Here is a 21,442-nt window from a genome sequence, read left to right as displayed (position 1 = left end):
ATTATTGCAGGTGATATAGCTGCCCATTCATCTTGGCAAAATTTCTCCAGGTCATGCAAAGTCTTTGGTTGTCTTGCATGAACCGCATGTTTGAAATCTCCCCAGAATGGCTCGATGATATTAAGGTCAGGAGACTGTGATGGCCACTCCAGAACCTTCACCATTTTTTACTGTAACCACTGGAGGGTCAACTTGGCCTTGTGCTTAGGGTCATTGTCGTGCTGAAAAGTCCAAGAGCGTCCCATTTGCAGCTTTCATGCAGAGGAATGCAAATTGTCTGCCAGTATTTTATGATAACATGCTGTATCCATCTTGCCATCAATTTTCACAAGATTCCCTGTGCCTTTAGAGCTCACACACAAAACATAATTGAGCCACCACCATGCTTCACAGTGGGGATGGTATTCCATTCACTATAGGCCTTGTTGACCCCTCTCCAAACATAGCACTTATGGTTGTGACCATAAAGCTCTATTTTGGTCTCGTCACTCCAAATTACAGTGTGCCAGAAGCTGTGAGGCCTGTCAAGATGTTCTCGGGGAAATTGTAATCAGGTTTTTTTGTGGCATTGGTGCAGTAAAGGCTTCTTTCTGGCAACTCGACCATGCAGCTAATTTTTGTTCAAGAATCGTCGTATTGTGCTCCTTGAAACAACCACACTGTCATTTTACAGAGAAGCCTGTATTTCTCCTGAGGTTACCTGTGGGTTTTTCTTTATATGCCAAAAAATCCTTCTGGCAGTTTTGGCTGAAATCTTTCTTGGTCTACTTGACCTTGGCTTGGTATCAAGATCCCCACATTTTTTATTTAGGAATTCGCTGCTGGCCTCTGTGGTGACGTGTGGCCAGCGTGCGCAGGCCCTGCCGAGTGGAGAGGTTTGAACTGGGTGCAGAAACGCTGTGCAGACGCTGCCTGCCTGAAGATGGCGCTGCTGCTCATTCACATTCTGGGACAGACTTTACATAAGCAAGTACAATGGCCCTCATTTATCAAAAGTGCGTACATCAAATTTCCAGCGTACACCTGGCGTACACCCAAAACCACGAGGACTTTGAGATTTATCAATATGGACGTTCAGGAGGTGGTGTACGCACGTTTTGAGTTAGTGCCGAAATGCGCAGAAAGAAAAATCCTAATGCACTGACAAACTAAAATATATGATATATTATGACCCACTGTAAAAAAAAACAACATAATTACAAACTTCAGTGTTTATTTTTGTGCAACGTGGACTTCAAGGTTTCATTTGTGTGACTTTACCAAAGCATTTGACTTATATGTATTCCTTCAGATGCGAGCCTGTGCGCTTTACATGACGTTTCAGGGTTAGGCCCGGCAGTTGCGCATGGACTGGGTTCAGTAATAAAAGGCTTTAAATTACCAAAATATAATTCAGACTGACAAAATAATAAAAATGACATTCTTCTTCTTTTAAATAATAATAGAAATAATAATAATAACGACATTCTTCTTCTAAATAACAATAAACGTCATTAATAATAAATATCATGAAATAATAAGACGAATATTACAAATTGTCATGCAATTATTAATGTGAATGAATGGTACTCGACATCACATCATCATCTTTTATTCCGCTTTTTAAACTGCCAAATGAAACAATTTTATTTCTTTCTACCTCCCTGGCGATCGTCTCAATCTCCACGTCAGAGAAGTTTCTCTTTTTTGCCGTCTTCCGTGTGTCCATGGCGTAAAATGAGGGCGTGGGGGAAGCGGAGACTTGAATATAATGGGGCGTGTTATTATAATGACGATCGTTTTCAGCCGCGACATTTATCAAGGGAAGGTATTGCGTACACCTGGATTTTAAAGGTACGCACAGCTTCATAAATCAGGCGGTGAGAGGAGTGTAAGCAAAATCTTACGCCAACATATACACCCGTTTCTACGCAAGAATGATAAATGAGGGCCAATGTGTTTTAGAAAAGTAGTAGTTTATTTTTCATCAGAAGATGAGGGAAAAAACACCAAAAGCAGTATAAAGATAATTACTAAATACAATATATAGCCACATATAGTTAATACATTCAAATCAAATAATTATATTGCACTTCAAAATCACATGAACATATAACATGAACAATTCTCCAGTTTGTTAATTTGTTAGCGGGTACTCAGAGGTTCGACATAATTGGCTGGACAGTTATAAGGGTCTCTGACACTCCAATGCTGAAGAATTCCTGACATAATTCAGGCCTACAGGCATTTAAGGTTGGGAGGGCAACCATTAATGCATGATTTGACCAACTAATTCTTATTGTCTGCAACACCCTGAGAAGAAATTGGGATAACTGCCTTGCTCAAGGACAGAAAAACAGATTCATGATTTTGCCATCTTGGGGATTAGAACAAGCCACCTCTCGTGTACTAAGGTTGTAGAGAAGGGCTACCTTGCCGAATGATTTGACCCATAATACTTTGAAATATCATCACAATTCTATATTTAAATTAACACATGTTTTACAGTGAAACAAATGAAAAGAATGATTGAAAGATCCATAATGAATAACAATGTACATACGTGGAAAAAAAGAGATGTACATACTGGTGTACATGTATGTAAACAAGGCCAGGGTAGTCTTGACATTGTCTTTTAGGAAAGCAATGGTAAGCACTTGATGAAAGCTCCACAGGATGTGCATTTGGGGTCACTGCTGCTGAATGCTGAATGTATTCCGGAACTCTCTCTCAAACAGATCCGCCAGTCTTTCACCCATCTCACGGAACTCTGAATTATCCTTCAGAATAATTCATTAATAGAAAATAATCAATATCAATCTAGACAATATATTAGCCTAATCCAATTTTGTTAAGGAAACATTTTGAAAATGTATGCACTCTGGATAACAGTTTTCAGAAGACTTAAATGTTAATGTAAATGGATGAGACTGTCTGTCTTCAAATGGTATACATACATCAGTTAAACAGTTTCTGTGGGAACTAAAGATTACGGGCTTTCCTGGCTAATGTTTCAAGCTGGTCCTCAACCTTCTGACCCAACGAAACAAAAAGTCTAATGTACCATAGTACGTAAAATACTAAAAAGAAAAAAGAACCAGGGTTCCTTGATAAGAAGGGATGAATGGTGTTGCCCTCGCTGGATTTGAACCAGGGCTTCCTACGTGACAGGCTGTGTCTTGAACAACCACGCCACTAAGCTATACATGTGCAAAGTGTCGGTATACTTCTCCATTGTTAAACCAATTAGTCGAAACATGGCGGGTTCGCTTCTTCAGAATCACTCCATGACTGGTTTGTTTCTTTAGAAAACAATGACAGTTGAATAGCCAACAATTATGCTATGCGAACTACAATGTTAATCGAAAGCAATGGCTGAATCTCTAATCGCATATTACATACTACAAGTACATACAGTGGGGAGAACAAGTATTTGATACACTGCCGATTTTGCAGGTTTTCCTACTTTTTTAAATAATTAATTAGCATTTTATTGCATGAAATAAGTATTTGATCACCTATCTACCAGTAAGAATTCCGGCTCTCACAGACCTGTTACTTTTTCTTTAAGAAGCCCTCCTGTTCTCCACTCATTACCTGTATTAACTGCACCTGTTTGAACTTGTTATCTGTATAAAAGACACCTCACACTCAATCAAACAGACTCAACCTCTCCACAATGGCCAAGATGTATTAAAATCCTGCAGCTCATGCAAGGTCCCCCTGCTCAAGCCAGCGCATGTCCTGGCCCGTCTTAAGTTTGCCAATGACCATTTGGATGATCCAGAGGAGGATGATCTTCATCCCAACCGTGAAGCATGGAGGTGGAAACCTCATTCTTTGGGGATGCTTTTCTGCAAAGGGGACAGGACGACTGCACGGTATTGAGGGGAGGATGGATGGGGCCATGTACCGCGAGATCTTGGCCAACAACCTCCTTCCCTCAGTAAGAGCATTGAAGATGGGTCTTCCAGCATGACAACGACCCGAAACACACAGCCAGGGCAACTAAGAAGTGGCCTCGTAAGAAGCATCTCAAGGTCCTGGAGTGGCCTAGCCAGTCTCCAGACCTGAACCCAATAGAAAATCTTTGGAGGGAGCTGAAAGTCTGTATTGCCCAGCGACAGCCCTGAAACCTGAAGGTTCTGGAGAAGGTCTATATGGAGGAGTGGGCCAAAATCCCTGCTGCAGTGTGTGCAAACCTGGTCAAGAACTACAGGAAACGTATGATCTCTGTAATTGCAAACAAAGGTTTCTGTACCAAATATTAAGTTCTGCTTTTCTGATGTATCAAATACTTATGTCATGCAATAAAATGCAAATGAATTACTTAAAAATCATACAATGTGATTTTCTGGATTTCTGTTTAATATTCCGTCACTCACAGTTGAAGAGTGCCTATGATAAAAATGACAGACATGCTTTGTAAGTGGGAAAACCTGCAAAATCGGCAGTGTATCAAATACTTGTTCTCCCCACTGTATTTCGTGGATGATGGTGAAGTACTGTCTTGTATATAGTAAGCTAGTACGCCAGTACTGGGACCGATTTGGACATACTGCCTCGTCATAAAAATGCATCTCGACATAAGATCATTCTGTCATGCATTAACATCATGGCAAGAATATTTAGCCTGACACCATTAAGCATTGTGACTAACGTTTCTTATTAAGTTTACATCCACCACAAATAGCATCTCTGAACTGTATGGCTTTTGCCACTGGCTGTTTTAACAGCTTATTAGGCAGTAATAGGCTTACTAGTATCTACTAACTTAATACTTGGAATAGTCATAGGAATTGAGCAACAGCTAGCGAGACTGAAGATGAACTTTACACTGCCAAAGCAATTTCATTTCATGGCACAACAACATTTGTTTTTCTTTCATTTGTGAATGACTCTGATCAATATAGTTGACGATAACTGACTTTCTCGTCAAATGAAAAGATGAGAGTATCGTGGAAACCACTCCTATTTTACTGAGCAAGGGTTTGTGGTCAACAGCTGCTGGTCATATAATTACAATATCATCAAAAAGTTTATATATTTCAGTAATTCCATTCAAAAGGCGAAACTTCTATAATGTATTCATTCATTCCACACAGACTGATATATTTAAAGTGTTTATTTCTTTTAATTTTGATGATTATATCGGACAACTAATGAAAATCCCAAATTCAGTATCTCAGAAAATTTGAATATTGGTTTGGTTTGGGGTGCCATGTCGCCTGCTGTTGGTCCACTATGTTTTCTGAGGTCCAAGGTCAACGCAGCCATCTACCAGTAAGTTTTAGAACACTTCTTGCTGCTGACCAACTTGATGGAGTTGCAGATTTCATTTTCCAACAGGAATTGGCACCTGCACACAGTGCCAAAGCTACCAGTGCCTTGTTTAAGGACCATGGTATCCCTGTTCTTAATTGGCCAGCAAACTCGCCTGACCTTAACCCTATAGAAAATCTATGAGGTATTGTGAAGAGGAAGATGCGATACGCCAGACCCAACAATGGAGAAGAGCTAAGCCACTATCAGAGCAACCTGGGCCCTCATAACACCTCAGCAGTGGCACAGACTGATCGACTCCATGCCACACCGTATTGCTGCAGTAATTAAGGCAAAAGGAGCCCCAACTAAGTATTGAGTGCTGTACATGCTCATACTTTTCATGTTCAATCAACTTTTTGAAGATATTCAAATTTTATGACCAGCACCTGTACATGGAATAACTGGGGGTTCCAGAGGAGTTCTGACAACCACTGCAAAAATCCACATGCCATGTAACCTCCAGCAGAATCCAAACCACTAGAACATTTTATTTTGTGCTGACTTTCTATTAGTCCTAAACACATGAGGGTGTAGGGGGAAACACACTAGATACCTTGAGGGAACGGAGGACCAGGCCACTTTCAGGGCATGTCTTCCTGAGTCAGTTTACTGCTTCCAGTACCTCTATAGTTCCAGACACCTTTTTTTTCACTTTTTGAATGGAATTACTGAAATAAATAAACTTTTTGATGATATTCTAATTATATGACCAGCACCTGTATATTACCCCAAAAAGCATGCATGGATGTGTACTTCAGAAATCCACCAGAAATAGTTGCATATATAACCGTAAACAGTTTTATTTTAGGTTTACTATAACATAGCTACGGAAGCTGGTAGCCATCAAGGTTTTTGTCTATCATGAAAAATGCCTAATGCATGCTTTGTTCTGTCAGAGGTGAGGATTGAACTCTGGGCGCCCACATGTTTCTCTAACCAATACGCTACTTAACAAGGGGTAGCCAGTCAGTCACTCACTCAGTAAGAGTCATTCGCAGTCCAGCAAAAAGAGAAACATAACATTTGAAATGTGTACATTCAAGCTGTTCTTCAAAGTGTTTATCAGCTTTTAGGTTATTCTGGAAATGAGACGGGGCAACATATCAACCTCACCCTGTTGAAGGCGGCACAGTTGGTGAAGATGAGCAACACGTCGGCCACGAAGGCCTTCACCGTCTGGTACTGACTGTTCTGCAGCTTCTCCACCACCCCATCCAGCCACATTGGAGTCTTTATCATGCTGGAGTAGTTTCTCACCTGGCAGTGAAACACACAGATGGAGAGACGGTCTAAAGCTGACACACTGACACGAATCACCATCAAATAGGCTTGCTGTTCCACCGCACTGTGGACGGGGGGGGGCAGTCATTTAAATTTTTTTGCCCCTTGTGGAATGTTCTGAAGGCATATATGGACATCCTAGACAAATGTCTTAGAAACAAAATCAATCTGGAGTAGTATAAAATACATGGAGAGAGACAAGGTGAGATAAATGGAGAGAAAAAAGTGTGCAAAAGAGAGCCTAGGTAAACTTACGTTGATGCTAGGATTTTTCACAAAGATTTGGTCCTCGTCTGTGTGGTACAGACACAGCAGGAGGTACTGGCATTCCTGTCAGTCAACACACACCCCAAACTGGCTTACATTTCATTCAGTACAATTATTCACTGTTACATATATAATGGATGGACGATAGACAGAAAGTTTAAAGATTAATTGATTGGCATTTGGCCCGATGCTAGTAGTTAATAACTTTTCTCACCAGAAGACGGTCAGAGGTTCGGTAGTTCAGAACATCCTGGTAAGATTTCTTACTGGGCTGACGCCATGATTGAGTGTTTCTCAGTATACAGAACGTGCACACCCAGGGACGATCATTCCTGTATTGACACAAACACAAAGTGATGGTCAAACAATATCTAGTGTGGTGTGGGTGCACCGTCCTGAACATCAGCCTCGCGCCAACAGGTGTGGAAGGTCCCCCATTCTAGTCAGAATGACTAAATACTCTAAAAACCAATGTATCTAATAATTACAAAACAAAAGTGTTGTATTTTGATTTAAGTAGTTTAGAAAATGCTCTTATTTGAAATTTTTATTTTTATTTTATTTTTTATTCACTATGAAGTACACTCTAGACTAACACTCACCTAAAGGATTATTAGGAACACCATACTAATACTGTGTTTGACCCCCTTTCGCCTTCAGAACTGCCTTAATTCTACGTGGCATTGATTCAACAAGGTGCTGAAAGCATTCTTTAGAAATGTTGGCCCATATTGATAGGATAGCATCTTGCAGTTGATGGAGATTTGTTGGATGCACATCCAGGGGACGAAGCTCCCGTTCCACCACATCCCAAAGATGCTCTATTGGGTTGAGATCTGGTGACTGTGGGGGCCATTTCAGTACAGTGAACTCATTGTCATGTTCAAGAAACCAATTTGAAATTATTCGAGCTTTGTGACATGGTGCATTATCCTGCTGGAAGTAGCCATCAGAGGATGGGTACATGGTGGTCATAAAGGGATGGACATGGTCAGAAACAATGCTCAGGTAGGCCGTGGCATTTAAACGATGCCCAATTGGCACTAAGGGGCCTAAAGTGTGCCAAGAAAACATCCCCTACACCATTACACCATCACCAGCAGCCTACACAGTGGTAACAAGGCATGATGGATCCATGTTCTCATTCTGTTTACGCCAAATTCTGACTCTACCATCTGAATGTCTCAACAGAAATCGAGACTCATCAGACCAGGCAACATTCTTCCAGTCTTCAACTGTCCAATTTTGGTGAGCTCATGCAAATTGTAGCCTCTTTTTCCTATTTGTAGTGGAGATGAGTGGTACCCGGTGGGGTCTTCAGCTGTTGTAGCCCATCCGCCTCAAGTTGTGCGTGTTGTGTCTTCACAAATGCTTTGCTGCATACCTCGGTTGTAACGAGTGGTTATTTCAGTCAAAGTTGCTCTTCTATCAGCTTGAATCAGTCGGCTCATTCTCCTCTGACCTCTAGCATCAACAAGGCATTTTCGCCCACAGGACTGCCGCATACTGGATGTTTTTCCCTTTTCGCACCATTCTTTGTAAACCCTAGAAATGGTTGTGCGTGAAAATCCCAGTAACTGAGCAGATTGTGAAATACTCAGACCGGCCCGTCTGGCACCAACAACCATGCCACGCTCAAAATTGCTTAAATCACCTTTCTTTCCCATTCTGACATTCAGTTTGGAGTTCAGGAGATTGTCTTGACCAGGACCACACCCCTAAATGCATTGAAGCAACTGCCATGTGATTGGTTGATTAGATAATTGCATTAATGAGAAATTGAACAGGTGTTCCTAATAATCCTTTAGGTGAGTGTATATCTCTTCCATGTTGTCTTGACCCACCTTAGTGCCACCATATATCTTACAAGGACGTAAGGGGACCACAAATGACAGGTATTTAAAAAAAATATATTGGACTTCAAGACAGTGAATTACAATTTAAGAAATTACTCTTAAGTAATTGCCCCCTCATACCTGTCCAACCTCCTTTACATACACAACCCCTCTCGTAGGCTCCGTTCCTCTGATACTGAACTTCTCACCATTCCAAAGACTAGACTCTGTAACATGGGGGACCGGGCATTCAGTGTTGTTGCCCCTAAACTTTGGACCTCTCTCCCTATTGCCACCCACAATTCAGATTCCATCACCATCTTCAGAAATAGACTGAAAACAGACTTGTACATGCTTAAATTACAATTTAAGAAATTACTCTTAAGTAATTCAAAGATGTGACCGAAACACAGCTTATCTTTATATATGCACATGTTTGCAACAACACACACACACACACGATATGTAGATAAAACAAAACAAATGGACCACACCCAGTCTCTCATCAAGAACCCAGAAAGTATTTTTTTCAATCTTAAACAGAACCAACCCCAGCAATGCATCGTCTACATTAGGTAGGTGACATCCCTGATGGAAAGAGCGTGGACATTCATCACAGCAAATCAAGCTGCCTTGGATCCTACAGATGAAGCAGTCATCATCGTTAACCTGTTCTTGCTGCCCAGACCGAGGAGAGAGGAAGGTCAGAATGGCTTGGTTAATTAAAAACCTCCTCTACAGCTCACTTTCTTTACAATTATCCTCTATAAAGAAACATCCTAGAATTGTATTTCAACTGAAGCATTTAATTGGATGTTTGCTAATGTTCCAGAGGGTCAGGGGGGAAACGTACCAAGTCTTCGGCAGTGGGATTGCACAACTTGCACTTGCACAAGACAGAGTGGATTATCAACACCTTATTCTGACAGGAGAAACCAACAAGGACATTACAATTAATAAAAAAAACTTTTCATGTAAAAATGGGAAAGAAATGTTATTAAAGGCTTTATCTTTATCCCTCTGCACCTCGATGAGGACACTGAGAGGATTCCCATCACACAGGATGTCTTTCTTCCAGGAGGTCTCTGCCATGACTGAAGCCCCCCTCAAAAACTCCATTGGGGTCATCCAGCTCCGCTCTGTACGGACACTTTTCCCACGAGTCCCTGGGGAAACAGAAAAGGTATGGACCCAAGTGTCAATCTAATATAGACCTACTTCTGACAGGAGTGACATTGGGTCAGTGTCTCTAAACTCTAGTCCCTGAGGTCCCAAATACAGGACATGTATTTGTTTAAGCCCTGGATGAACTGACCTGATTAATCTCTTAGGAGGGCTTGATGATTGGTGGACAAGTGACTAAGGTGTTATTGTACCTGGCTACAACAAGAACAGTGTCTTGCTGGGTTTACTAAAGGACTGTAGATGAAAAACAAATAACAAGTAAAGGAACCAGGAAAGCCTAGTTCAGCCGGCCCGCGATCAAAAGGGATGTATGTTGTTGCCCTCGCTGGATTCAAACCGGGGTCTCCCATGTGAGAGGCTGTGTCTTTAACCGCTACCCCACTAAGCTATACATATACCAAGTGTCTTGACATTAAATCATTTTGTCACACATTAACATAACGCCAAGTTTGAATATTTCGCTAGACACCATTAAGCATTGTGTTAAACTGACTAACGTTTCTTATTAAGTTTACCTCCACCACAAATAGTAACTATGAACTGTATGGCTTATGCTACTGGCCGTTTTAACAGCATATTAGCCAGTAATAGGCTTACTAGTATCTACTAACTGTGACAACTGCGCCCTCTGCTTCTTCACCTCCCCCTGCAGCGGACGGGCTCCGGCGTTCGACGTCACCGGCCTTCTGACACCACCGTCCATCTCATTATACATTTCACCTGTGTCCTGTTTAGCGCACCTGTTCCTCATCCTCATCATTCCCCCCAGTATATATGTTCCCTCTGTTCCCCCTGTCTTTGTGTGTAATTGTCTCTGTACCAAACAAAAGAGCTGTGTTACGCTTCGTAGCAACATATTATTTCAACGCTATAGTATTAAAAGATACATTCTATCACGCTGTTCTCCTGCTCCTCCTTATTCCGCAACCCGAAGACGTGACACTAACCCACTACTTGGAATTGAGCCATTTCTAGCAAGACTGAAGTTGAACTTTACAATGCCAAATCAATATAATTTCATGGCACAACAACATTCACTTTTCTTTCAACATAGGTGACGATAACCTATTCATCAAGTGAATAGAATTTGTGTTGTGCTATTTCATTTCATGGCACAACAATGTTCGTTTTTCTTTCATTCATGAATGACATACCTATCAATATAGGTGACGATAACTTACATTTTCATCAAGTGAAAAGACGAGAGAATTGTGGAAACCCATCCTCTTTTACTGCGCAAGGGGTTGTGATCTAGTGTATATTACCCCAAAAAGCATGCATGGATGTGTACTTTGAAAATCCATCAGAAATAGTAGCAATGTAACTACAATATACTACAATATAGCTTACTACAATATAGCTTATCATTTACATGCTACTCCTGGGCCAGATCATTCGCCGGCATTGGTCTTCAATTCCACTTTTACGCAGATAACACGCAGATCTACATCCACACCAATCCCAACTCTCAACTTCCTCCCCCATCTCAGATCAGCTGTCTTAAGACATAAAAAAATGGATGACATAAAATGTACTCAAACTCAACAGCAGTAAAACTGAGATCGTGTTGGTGGCTCCCAAGGCTCTACTCAACAAAATTGGTGACTTTGTGTGTCGATCAACGGCTGCTCCATCTGCCCATCCTCCATGGTCAAAAACCTGGGTGTAGTTTTTGACTCTACCCTCTCTTTTGACCTCCACATGAAGTCTGTCACCAAATCAGCTTTCTTCCACCTACGTAACATCTCTCGGCTCCGCTCATCCCTCACGGACCCAGTTGCAGAGACCCTCATACATGCCTTCACAACATCACGTCTGGACTACTGTAATGGAGTCTGGTACGGAGTAACAGGCAAACCCTGGACAGGCTCCAGCATCTTTAAAACTCAGCTGCCAGAATTCTCACACACACCAAACCCAGGGAGCACATCACTCCAACACTGTACAATCTTCACTGGCTTCCAGTCAAGTTCTGCATCAATTACAACATTCTGCTCCTCACTTACAAGGCCCTTCATGGCCTTGCCCCCTCATACCTGTCCAACCTCCTTTACATACACAACCCCTCTCGTAGGCTCCGTTCCTCTGATACTGAACTTCTCATCATTCCAAAGACTAGACTCTGTAACATGGGGGACCGGGCATTCAGTGTTGTTGCCCCTAAACTTTGGACCTCTCTCCCTATTGCCACCCACAATTCAGATTCCATCACCATCTTCAGAAATAGACTAAAAACAGACTTGTACATGCTGGCTTTTCCTTCTGTGCCATGTTTACTGTTCCTATTGTGTTTTTAGTTTTTTGTAGATGTACAGTGTCTTTGGTTCTCCTGAAAGGTGCAAAAAATCCCATATATTATTATTTATTATTATAGCTAGTGAAGGTTGTAGCCTGCAAAGTTTTGGCTATCCTGAACAAATTCTAATGCATAATTCTTGACTGTGGCAAGGCTCGAACACGGACCCTTGCATGTCGTCTCTAACCACTACGCTATTTAACAAGGGGTAGGTAGTCAGTCAGTCACTCAGTAAGAGACATTCGAAAAAAAGAGGCTATGGGAGAAAAGTATCTAGTGAAAACTGACTTAAAGAGGGCAATTTGTGAAAGTCTCTCTAGGGAAAACTGACTGAAACTGGGCAATGGGTGAAAGCTCAAAGCGTGTGAATTGATGCAAAGACAGAGAAATAATGTTGTCAACATGCAATATTTACACCAGAGTCCAGTACTTACAAAAGCTTCTGAGAAATGTCAATAGCAATACAGTCTTGTTATGTTTCTAACAAATTGAAAGCAGAGGCATCACCAGACTAGATGATCGTCGTGGGCTTAATGGGGAAGTGCATACAAGCCAGCGTTATTGGAAAGAGGGCCGGTCTGTGAAATCAAATCACCTATTAGCTATCGTTGTTTGTGTTTTGTAACACCATCCCAGTTGTGTTAATATAAGCTCGCAGAAAAGTGTAAATCTTCTGTGTGGTAACGCAAATTCATCAAACCAAATCAAATTAGAAGTGTATTTTTGTAATTAGATGAAAAGATTCAAATACCTGATGCAAAGCGGTCCTTGTGTAGCATCCCACTGAGGACGCCACAGGTGACTTGGAAGACAATCTTTCGCAAACCAACAACCTGACTCCCTCCTGGACTGGCCCCTCCTCCAGCAGAGGTTGATTGCTCTCCTCTTTCTCCTTCCTCCTTTTCATTTTCAACCTCCACTTCTTCATCGTCCTCTTCCTGATCACTCTCATATTCTGAATCTGACAAAGAGAAATTAAGATATTTATTAAGAGCTTTCAGAAATATTCTATTGAACGGTGATTGGTATATATACCTGTGCTCGAGACTGCTGATTTGTTGGAGGGAAACAGTTCTGTCTTGATCTAGTTGGGGAGACAGGGACTGATCAGTGTTACTCAAATCACATATGTTGCAGAGGCTGATTAAATGCAAAGGCAGCTCTATAATAACACTTTCCTCCACTAATTGGTGTTTTGACCAATCACATCTGATGTTTATAAAGATCTTAATGTACCAAGCTTAAAGACCTTTGTATAACTAGATGGACAAAAAAATTGTATTTAGAAGATTTTGAATATTTAAACATTGGTGTCTCACCTTTCCAACTTTTCTTCTTTTGAAACTTGGTGAAATTAAATGACCTTCCTGTGGCGGTGATGGGAGAGGTTATAGACAGACAGAAGGACATTGCTTTCCAATATTCAATGACTTGGTGGCACTTTAAAGTAAAACAGATCCAGTTAGTTTCTTTACAGAAATACATTGATGCTCAGGTGTGGTTTTCTTAGTTGTTGGCAGCTCAGTTGGCATTATACTGTAGTTAGAATGTTACAGAGCCCTTTGTTTTAACAGTGCTGGGTTAAATGTAGATGTTGTTACATGGAATGACACACCTCCATTTGTATGTCTGTATGCTGTACCAGGATCAGTTTGTATGTCTGTATGCTGTACCTGGAACAGTTTGTATGTCTGTATGCTGTACCTGGATCAGTTTGTATGTCTGTATGCTGTACCTGAATCAGTTTTGCCAGAGTGATCCCTTCACAGCGGATACTGGTCTTCCAGTTCTTACTGCTCTTCTTCCCCCCAAACTCCTCAAAGCCAGCCAGGGTGAACCACTGATCATCTACCAAAATGCAGTCCTCCCCTAAAACATTTGATTGAGGAAGTCAGTACAGCAACTTGACATCCTGCCTCACATTTCCTGGACTCTCAGACTACTGACCAGGAAGGATACTCTCAGACTACTGACCAGGTAGGATACTCTCAGACTACTGACCAGGTAGGATACTCTCAGACTACTGACCAGGTAGGATACTCTCAGACTACTGACCAGGTAGGATACTCTCAGACTACTGACCAGGTAGGATACTCTCAGACTACTGACCAGGTAGGATACTCTCAGACTACTGACCTGGTAGGATACTCTCAGACTACTGGCCTTGATTGCATATCTCAAAATAAAACAATGCAACCTGCTTTTTAAACCTTATTCTTAGTTGAATCTGTAACTGCTGCATTGCTGACTAATACTTACACATTGGCCAATTAAATAGCAGATATCAACAATCCATACTGCTGACCAAAAAAAATTATTTTGGGTGACTTATCAATAGAATGCCATACACCCCCCCCCCCCCCCCCCCCCCAGGTCTCAGACATGGTTCACAGAGTCTGTTAACCTACCACCTCTGGCCAGCTTGTCCCGGTAGAGTGTGGCCTTCTTGTCCCCGCAGGTAACTGGTAGCTGGGTCTTGTAGAAGGGCCATGTCCAGATGTCAGCTGTCTCCCCCTTCTTGAGAGGAGAACCTGCATCAGGACACGTTGGAGACAATTAACTTGTGAATGTAGTGAAAAAAAGATTTTATTACAATTGAATAAGTCTTACATTTTTTATTGAATGATGTACACCGATCAGCCATAACATTATGACCACCTGCCTAATATTGTGTTGGTCCCCCTTTTGCTGCCAAAACAGGCTGACCCGTCGAGGCATGGACTGTGGTATCTGGCACAAAGACTTCAGCAGCAGATTCTTTAAGTCCCGTAAGTTGCGAGGTAGGGCCTCCATGGATCAAACTTGTTTGTCCAGCACATCCCACAGATGCTCGATTGGATTGAGATCTGGGGAATTTGAAGGCCAAGTCAACACCTTGAACTCGTTGTGTTCCTCAAACCATTCCTGAACCATTTTTGCTTTGTGGTAGGACGCATTACCCTGCTGAAAGAGTCCAATGCCATCAGGGAAAACTGTTGCCATGAAAGGGTACACATGTTCTGCAACAATGCTTAGGTAGGTGGTACGTGTCAAAGTAACATCCACATGAATGGCAGGACCCAGTGTTTCCCAGCAGAACATTGCCCAAAGCATCACACTGCCTCCGCTGGCTTGCCTCCTTCCCATTAGTGCATCCATGGATGTAAACAGAAACATGATTCATCAGACCAGGCCACCTTCCATTGCTCTGTGGTTCAGTTCTGATGCTCATGTGACCATTGTAGCCACTTTGGGCAGTGGACAGGGGTCAGCACCCTGACTGGTCTGTGGCTACGCAGCCCCAGATGCAACAAACTGCAATGCACTGTGTGTTCTGACACCTTTCTATCAGTACCAGCATTAACTTTTTCAGCAATTTTAGCAACAGTAGCTTGTCCGTTGGATCAGACCACACGGGCCAGCCTTCACTCCCCACATGTGTCAATGAGCCTTGGCCGCCCATGACCCTGTTGCCGGTTCATCGCTTTTCCTTCCTTGGACCACTTTTGATAGGTACTGACCACTGCAGACCAGGAACACCCCACAAGGGCTGCAGTTTTGGAGATGATCTGACCCAGTCGTCTAGCCATCACAACTTGGCCCTTGTCAACTTCACTCAGATCCTTACGCTTGCCCATTTTTCCTGCTTTTAACACATCAACTTTGAGGACAGAATGTTCACTTGCTGAATAATATATCCCACCCACTGACTGGTGCCATGATAATGAGATTATCAGTGTTATTCACTTCACCTGTCAATGGTCATAATGTTATGGCTGATCAGTGGATATTTGAAGTTACTGAGGGACTGTAGACTTTCTCAGTCAAGGCCACCTCTCGCTTCTCTAGTGAGTGTGAATCCTGGGACTTACTGAAGACAGGTTTCTGGACTTTCTTCTTCTGACTGGGTGTGGACTGGGTGGATGTGCTGGGCTGCTCCTCTTCCTCACCACTCTCATTTTCCTTTGACGTTTGCCTCTTTCTAATGACAGTTGTTTTCTTCTTCTTAGGCTCCTCTTCTCCTTCCCCTGAATACTTCCTCTTCTTTCCATTCACCTCCTCCTCCACTTTCTTCTCCATCTTCTCTGGCAATTTCTCACATAATGTGAACGACCCTGGGATTGGATACAGAGTGTAACAAGGACAATAACATTACAGTTACAGGCTGTTAAAAGCATCACACTGCCTCCACCGACTTGCCTCCGCCCCATAGTGCACCCTGATGCCTGTGTTCTCCAGGTAAGTGACACACAGCTATCCACAGGATGTGAAGGTAAACATGATTCATCAGACCAGACCACCTTCCAATAGCTTCGTGGTCCAGTTCTGATGCTCACATGCCCATTGTAGATGCTTTCGGCAGTGGACAGGTGTCAGCATGGGCACCCTGACTGGTTTTCGTCTACGCAGCCCCATACGCAACAAACTGCAATGCACTGTGTGTTCAGACACCTATCTATCAGTACCAACATAAATTTTTTCAGCAATTTTAGTTACAATAGCTTGTCTGTGGGATCGGACCACACGGGCCAGCCTTCACTCCCCACATGCATCAATGAGCCATGGCCGCCCATGACCCTTTTCAAAGTCGCTCAGATCCTTACTCTTGCCCATTTTCCCTCCTTCTAACACATCAACTTTGAGGACAGAATGTTCACTTGCTGCCCAAAATATCCCACCCACTGACAAGTGCCATGATAACGAGATCAGTGTTATTCACTTCAGCTGTCAGTGGTCATAATGTTATGGCTGATCAGTGTATATTCAAAGTTACTGAGGGACTGTAGACTTTCTTCTTCTTAGCCTCCTCTCCTCTCTATACTCTCTGCCTGAGATGGCCGCTGTGAGGCTAGCCAAGATCATTGCTGTCCTTTGTGGCTTCATGTTTGCAAACTGTCAACAATAGCAAGCACACTGCCACCCAACTGTTCCCTGTGTTTACCACTGAAGGTTCACGTTGATGAATCACTTTACCTTAAGCTTGATGGATGCATTTTTTTTTTAGCACAAGCCAGTTCGTGTGTGAACTTTGTTAATTCACTTCACTTTTGTTAACTTCTGCAGCCTACCGTACAGGGCTTTTAAGACGTTCTGACGTGTCACTTGTGGGAAAGAAGCAGGTGCTAGAATACTTAGTCAATGGCACAATTTCAAACCATACAGTATTGGTTTCTGACTTTCATGGAAAACTAAAACACTAACAGAATTTACCAGAGAAATAAACACAATATCACTGATTATATAATAACAGATTTAACAACCAAAGAAAAGACCCACTGACCGTCCAGCAGGCTATTACGAAGCAGGCGTAGCGTGGGGTACTGTTGCAGGAGGTGGTCCTTAAACACACAGCGCCAGAAGAGCTTGATGCAGTCAGGTCTCTTTTCCTCCAACCAGTTCAGCATGTCGTACAAACCCTTCTCCCTCTGCTCCTTACTCTTCTTCCGAATCAGCTTCTGAAGAAGTCCGATATAAAACATATGAGGGCATCTGAATGGCACAGCGGTATATTCACTGCGTCACATTTAGCTTTTCCAAACGGAAGGATTTAAACCGGTCTCGAAATGACCCAGATATCCCGGGGAGCTCACGGTAGAAGTCCACCAGAGTGTGTTTCTTAGGGATTCCTATCTTATTTGTCTAGTTGAGCGAATGGCATGATAACAACCAGAAATATAAAAAATTTAGTCCAATTTGTGGCCCTGGGCTGTCAGATGGATCAACGTTTTTTTATGGTAGTGTTTATGCTGATCAATTCAGATATTTTGTGGCCTTAATTCTCAAAGTTTCCAATCCGTGCTCTAGATTGAAACAACCTGCATCTCAATATGTTACCAAAGGTGTCAAACAGGTTACACGGCAGGCAGAGTGTCTGGAGGGTTTTCCTCTCACCTTGTACTTGATTGGTTAATTAGGTCAATAAATGGTTAGTTTCTACCCTCACCTGGTTGTTTATGTCTGAACTGGGAACCAATTTATAGAAAAAAACTAAAACCTTCAGACACTCTGCCCTCCGTGGAACCGGTTTGAGACCCCTGTGTTAACAGGACAGACAAGAATGTAAGAATGACCAGTCGGTAGTGATGGCCAAACGAGGCTTCATTAGCATTATTTTAGCAGCAGGATATTACGCTGGCAGCACCCTTTATCACAAAAAGCCATAATTGAAATGTATAAGGGAATACAGTTAACAATCTAGTCTGTAAAAAAGAACAGACAAGAACAATATTGGAACGGACATTAAACATAAAATGTACAGACTGCATTGTTAACTATATTGCCTTATATAGTTCAATTATTGCTTTTATTTTGAATACGAAAATCTGGGTTAGCGCTGCATGCACATTATCCTGCTGCTAGAAGATCGGTAACGAAGCCTATGGCCGTCACTAGTGCAGGTACCCTCTTCTTCCTGTTTTTTTGTAGGTGTTATTATTGATAGTTAGTGTTATCTTGTTATCTTCTTATTTATATATTATAATTACAGTTACTTAACTGAACTGCCGGGAGTAGGAAAACCAAGCATTTCATTGCCATATTGCAAATGACAAATAAACCTTTTGAACTATAGGATAAAACATTTTACCACGATGTTCTGTACAACATGGTTTACCCTGGCCAGGCCTGGGACAGATTGTAATGGTATAGCTACTTGTTTTGAAGGAGGCCAGGATCAAGCGTTGTCTCTCACCTTGTACACTTCCTCTGGAATGAGGTTGTGGTCTCGGAGTTGATAAAGGAAGATATGTGGTTGCTCCATGCACGACATTTCTGTCCTACTACATCGGAAAAACCTAAGTAATTGATCATCTGTCACAAAATCCAACGGGTCCATTGGCGCCAATTCTTGCGTCTTTAACTCACTGTGTTGTTGTTACATCAATATCTTTCTCCGATTGCGCGTTTATAAATGAACTTAGCTACAATGTAAGTGATGTCATGTAAGAACATAGAATTTATAAGTTACAGGTCCCAGTAATATTGATTTGTTTTGTGGCGGTAATCTTCAAGTTTTCGGCTGGTACGTTATTCATTTCCAGAGTAGCCTTCCGTAGATCTCCCGCCCTCGCAGGCACAGTTCCGTGATATTCAAATCACATTATTGAAAGTGAAAGTATCATTAGCGTCATGCTGGCAACATTAGAGATTCCGTAGCAACAATAATGCCTTCAAAATAGAAGTCCGCGTTAAAACGCAATTTTAATAATATTAAATGTATCGATTTTGACACTTTGCTTAGTGTATATTGTAAAAATGTACTCTAGGAAATGGCCAGGAGAGTGGGTAGAATAATGATATGCAAATAAATCAAGGGGCACTGTGTATTTGCAATTGTTGCTGGCATTTTACTCCACCCATCCTAGATCCTATTGGCCACAATGTAACTCAATGGATATGAAATATATAAAAAAACTGTTTTATACTGTTCTATACGCCACAGTGAATGTATTGTAGGAAATGTTCAGGAGACTATATAGACTGATTATATGCAAAGAAATCAAGGGGCACTTTGTATTTGCAATTGTTGCTGGCATTTTACTGCGCTCATCCCATTGGCCACAATGCAACTCAATGGATATGAAATATATATTGCCCTATAGAAAAAAAAACTGTTCTATACGCCGCAGGGAATGTATTGTAGGAAATGATCAGGAGACTCTATAGATTGATTATATGCAAAGAAATCAAGGGGCACTGTGTATTTGCAATTGTTTCTGGCATTTTACTCACCCATTCCATTGGCCACAATAACTCAATGGATATGAAATACATATTGGCCTATAAAAAAAATACTATTCTATGCGCCACAGTGAATGTATTGTAGGAAATGTTCAGGAGAGTGGATAGAGTAATTATATGCAAAATCATGTATACATTCTATCGCTAGTGAGGACAAGATCAACAAAATGATACAAACAGAGAATGTAAATGAGGCTCATGTAGAACATCCGTTTCCTAAAGACACTTTAAATGAGAGAATGTCAACTTGTCAGACAACACCCTCAGAAGGCCAACTTAATTTGCAACCTTTAGACACGTTTGAAGATAAAGAAACTGGTTTTAATGTTCATCCCGATGTAGCCTATATTTCATATGATCAATGTCCAAAGTGCCCGATAAAATCTCAGACACCGAAGATATTGGAAATGAATACTATCAGTTTGAGACAGACCGTTCTGATAAAGGTGCATCTGATGACAACATTGCAAGCTCTATGGAAACTAAATCTTATGAGCAACATTTATCTGGAGAGGTTGATATCAGTATAAGCAAGGATACACTGAAGTGTGTTTTGTCAGATGCAGCGGATTTTGGAGGGTTCAGGCTTCCCACTCCAAACAAGAGTGTGTTTACTTTGACTCATCATGAATGGGACAGGGTCCATTCTGAAAAGAGTGGTAGATATTTTAAGAGATTTTCATGGGTAGGTCTATTTGCAGAAAAAATGTAAGAGTCCAATCCTTACTGTGTACTAGTAACTTTTCGAAATCATCACTTCACAATTGCTCAGAAAAGGATATAAAAAAAAACATATCTTACAATAAATGGATACTGTGGCCATTCTTCATGCGAGTTAACATTTAATATTGTTCTGAACAATGTGAATATACAAGATTTCCATGTCTCATATTTAGGCAGTATTATACATTCTGTTAAAGATGGTATCAAGACCAGACCATTTCGTGGTCCAGAGAGGAAGAAACTTGCATTGTCATTACATAATACTGCCCCATATAAAGTTCACAGGGAATTAATAGCAAATGCTGACCTCTGATGTTGAGCGGCTCAGAACAGCGGCTCAGTTCATTCATGTGTTACAAGTATCTCCTTTTAAGGTAATTTGTTTTACTGAGGGGGGAATCAGACTCTGGCATGATATGACCAAGCTTTCTGGGATGCCACTGGTGGTGTGATCAACTCTAGAGTCAATAAAAAAATGATTTTACTCTATGATATAGTTGTAGCTTGCCCATCCTCGCCAAAGAATTATGCTCCTGTTGCAGTTATGATAAGTGAGGATCATACACAGAGTGCAGTAGAGCAGTTTTTGAATACAATGAGAGACAAAGAAAGGCTGGTGTTTAACAATAATGCAGTACCTGTACAAATGAATAGTGATAGGTCCTTAGTGTTGTTGAATGCAGCTATGAAAGTGTTTAACAATAACAATATGGAGATGTATTTGCAGCGTTGCTGGAGAATAGTCAAAGGACATGCCACAACAGGAGATCTTGACTTCTGTATCATACGGGCTTGTAAAAGTCATTTAATGTGACAGGCTAGCGAACTCTGT

General features: G+C 41.6%; 1 protein-coding gene across 3 annotated transcripts; it reads right to left on the bottom strand.

Annotated features, from left to right (window-relative positions):
- Window positions 1-1,936: 1,936 nt before the first annotated feature.
- On the bottom strand, window positions 1,937-19,235 carry LOC114828700 (nuclear body protein SP140-like protein). 3 transcript variants are annotated; one of them, XM_034295213.1, is made up of 15 exons: window positions 18,839-19,235; window positions 17,429-17,603; window positions 16,020-16,262; window positions 14,577-14,699; window positions 13,904-14,037; window positions 13,488-13,535; window positions 13,204-13,252; window positions 12,920-13,129; window positions 9,714-9,853; window positions 9,541-9,609; window positions 9,238-9,365; window positions 7,067-7,184; window positions 6,841-6,915; window positions 6,418-6,561; window positions 1,937-2,759 (listed from the first exon to the last, which is right to left on the bottom strand). In XM_034295213.1, the coding sequence occupies exons 1-15, from the start codon at window positions 18,980-18,982 to the stop codon at window positions 2,670-2,672; spliced, it is 1,890 nt and encodes a 629-aa protein (XP_034151104.1). In that variant the 5' UTR covers window positions 18,983-19,235; the 3' UTR covers window positions 1,937-2,669. The 3 variants fall into 3 exon arrangements, with proteins under 3 accessions (XP_034151104.1, XP_034151105.1, XP_034151106.1); XM_034295214.1 differs by having other exon boundaries at window positions 14,580-14,699; XM_034295215.1 differs by lacking the exon at window positions 16,020-16,262.
- Between the last annotated feature and the right edge of the window lie 2,207 nt (window positions 19,236-21,442).

The sequence above is a fragment of the Esox lucius genome, chromosome 11 (genome assembly GCF_011004845.1).
Source record: "Esox lucius isolate fEsoLuc1 chromosome 11, fEsoLuc1.pri, whole genome shotgun sequence".
Taxonomy (NCBI): domain Eukaryota; kingdom Metazoa; phylum Chordata; class Actinopteri; order Esociformes; family Esocidae; genus Esox; species Esox lucius.
This window is presented reverse-complemented; position numbering and strand designations above follow the sequence as displayed.

Coding starts and splice junctions, on each gene's coding strand:
- LOC114828700 (XM_034295213.1), bottom strand. CDS start 18,982: ATGGACCCGTTGGATTTTGTGACAGATGATCAATTACTTAGGTTTTTC. Junction 9,610..9,713: donor CTCTCAGTGTCCTCATCGAG/GTGCAGAGGGAT, acceptor TTCTCCTGTCAG/AATAAGGTGTTGATAATCCA. Junction 2,760..6,417: donor ACTGTGCCGCCTTCAACAGG/GTGAGGTTGATA, acceptor ATTATTCTGAAG/GATAATTCAGAGTTCCGTGA.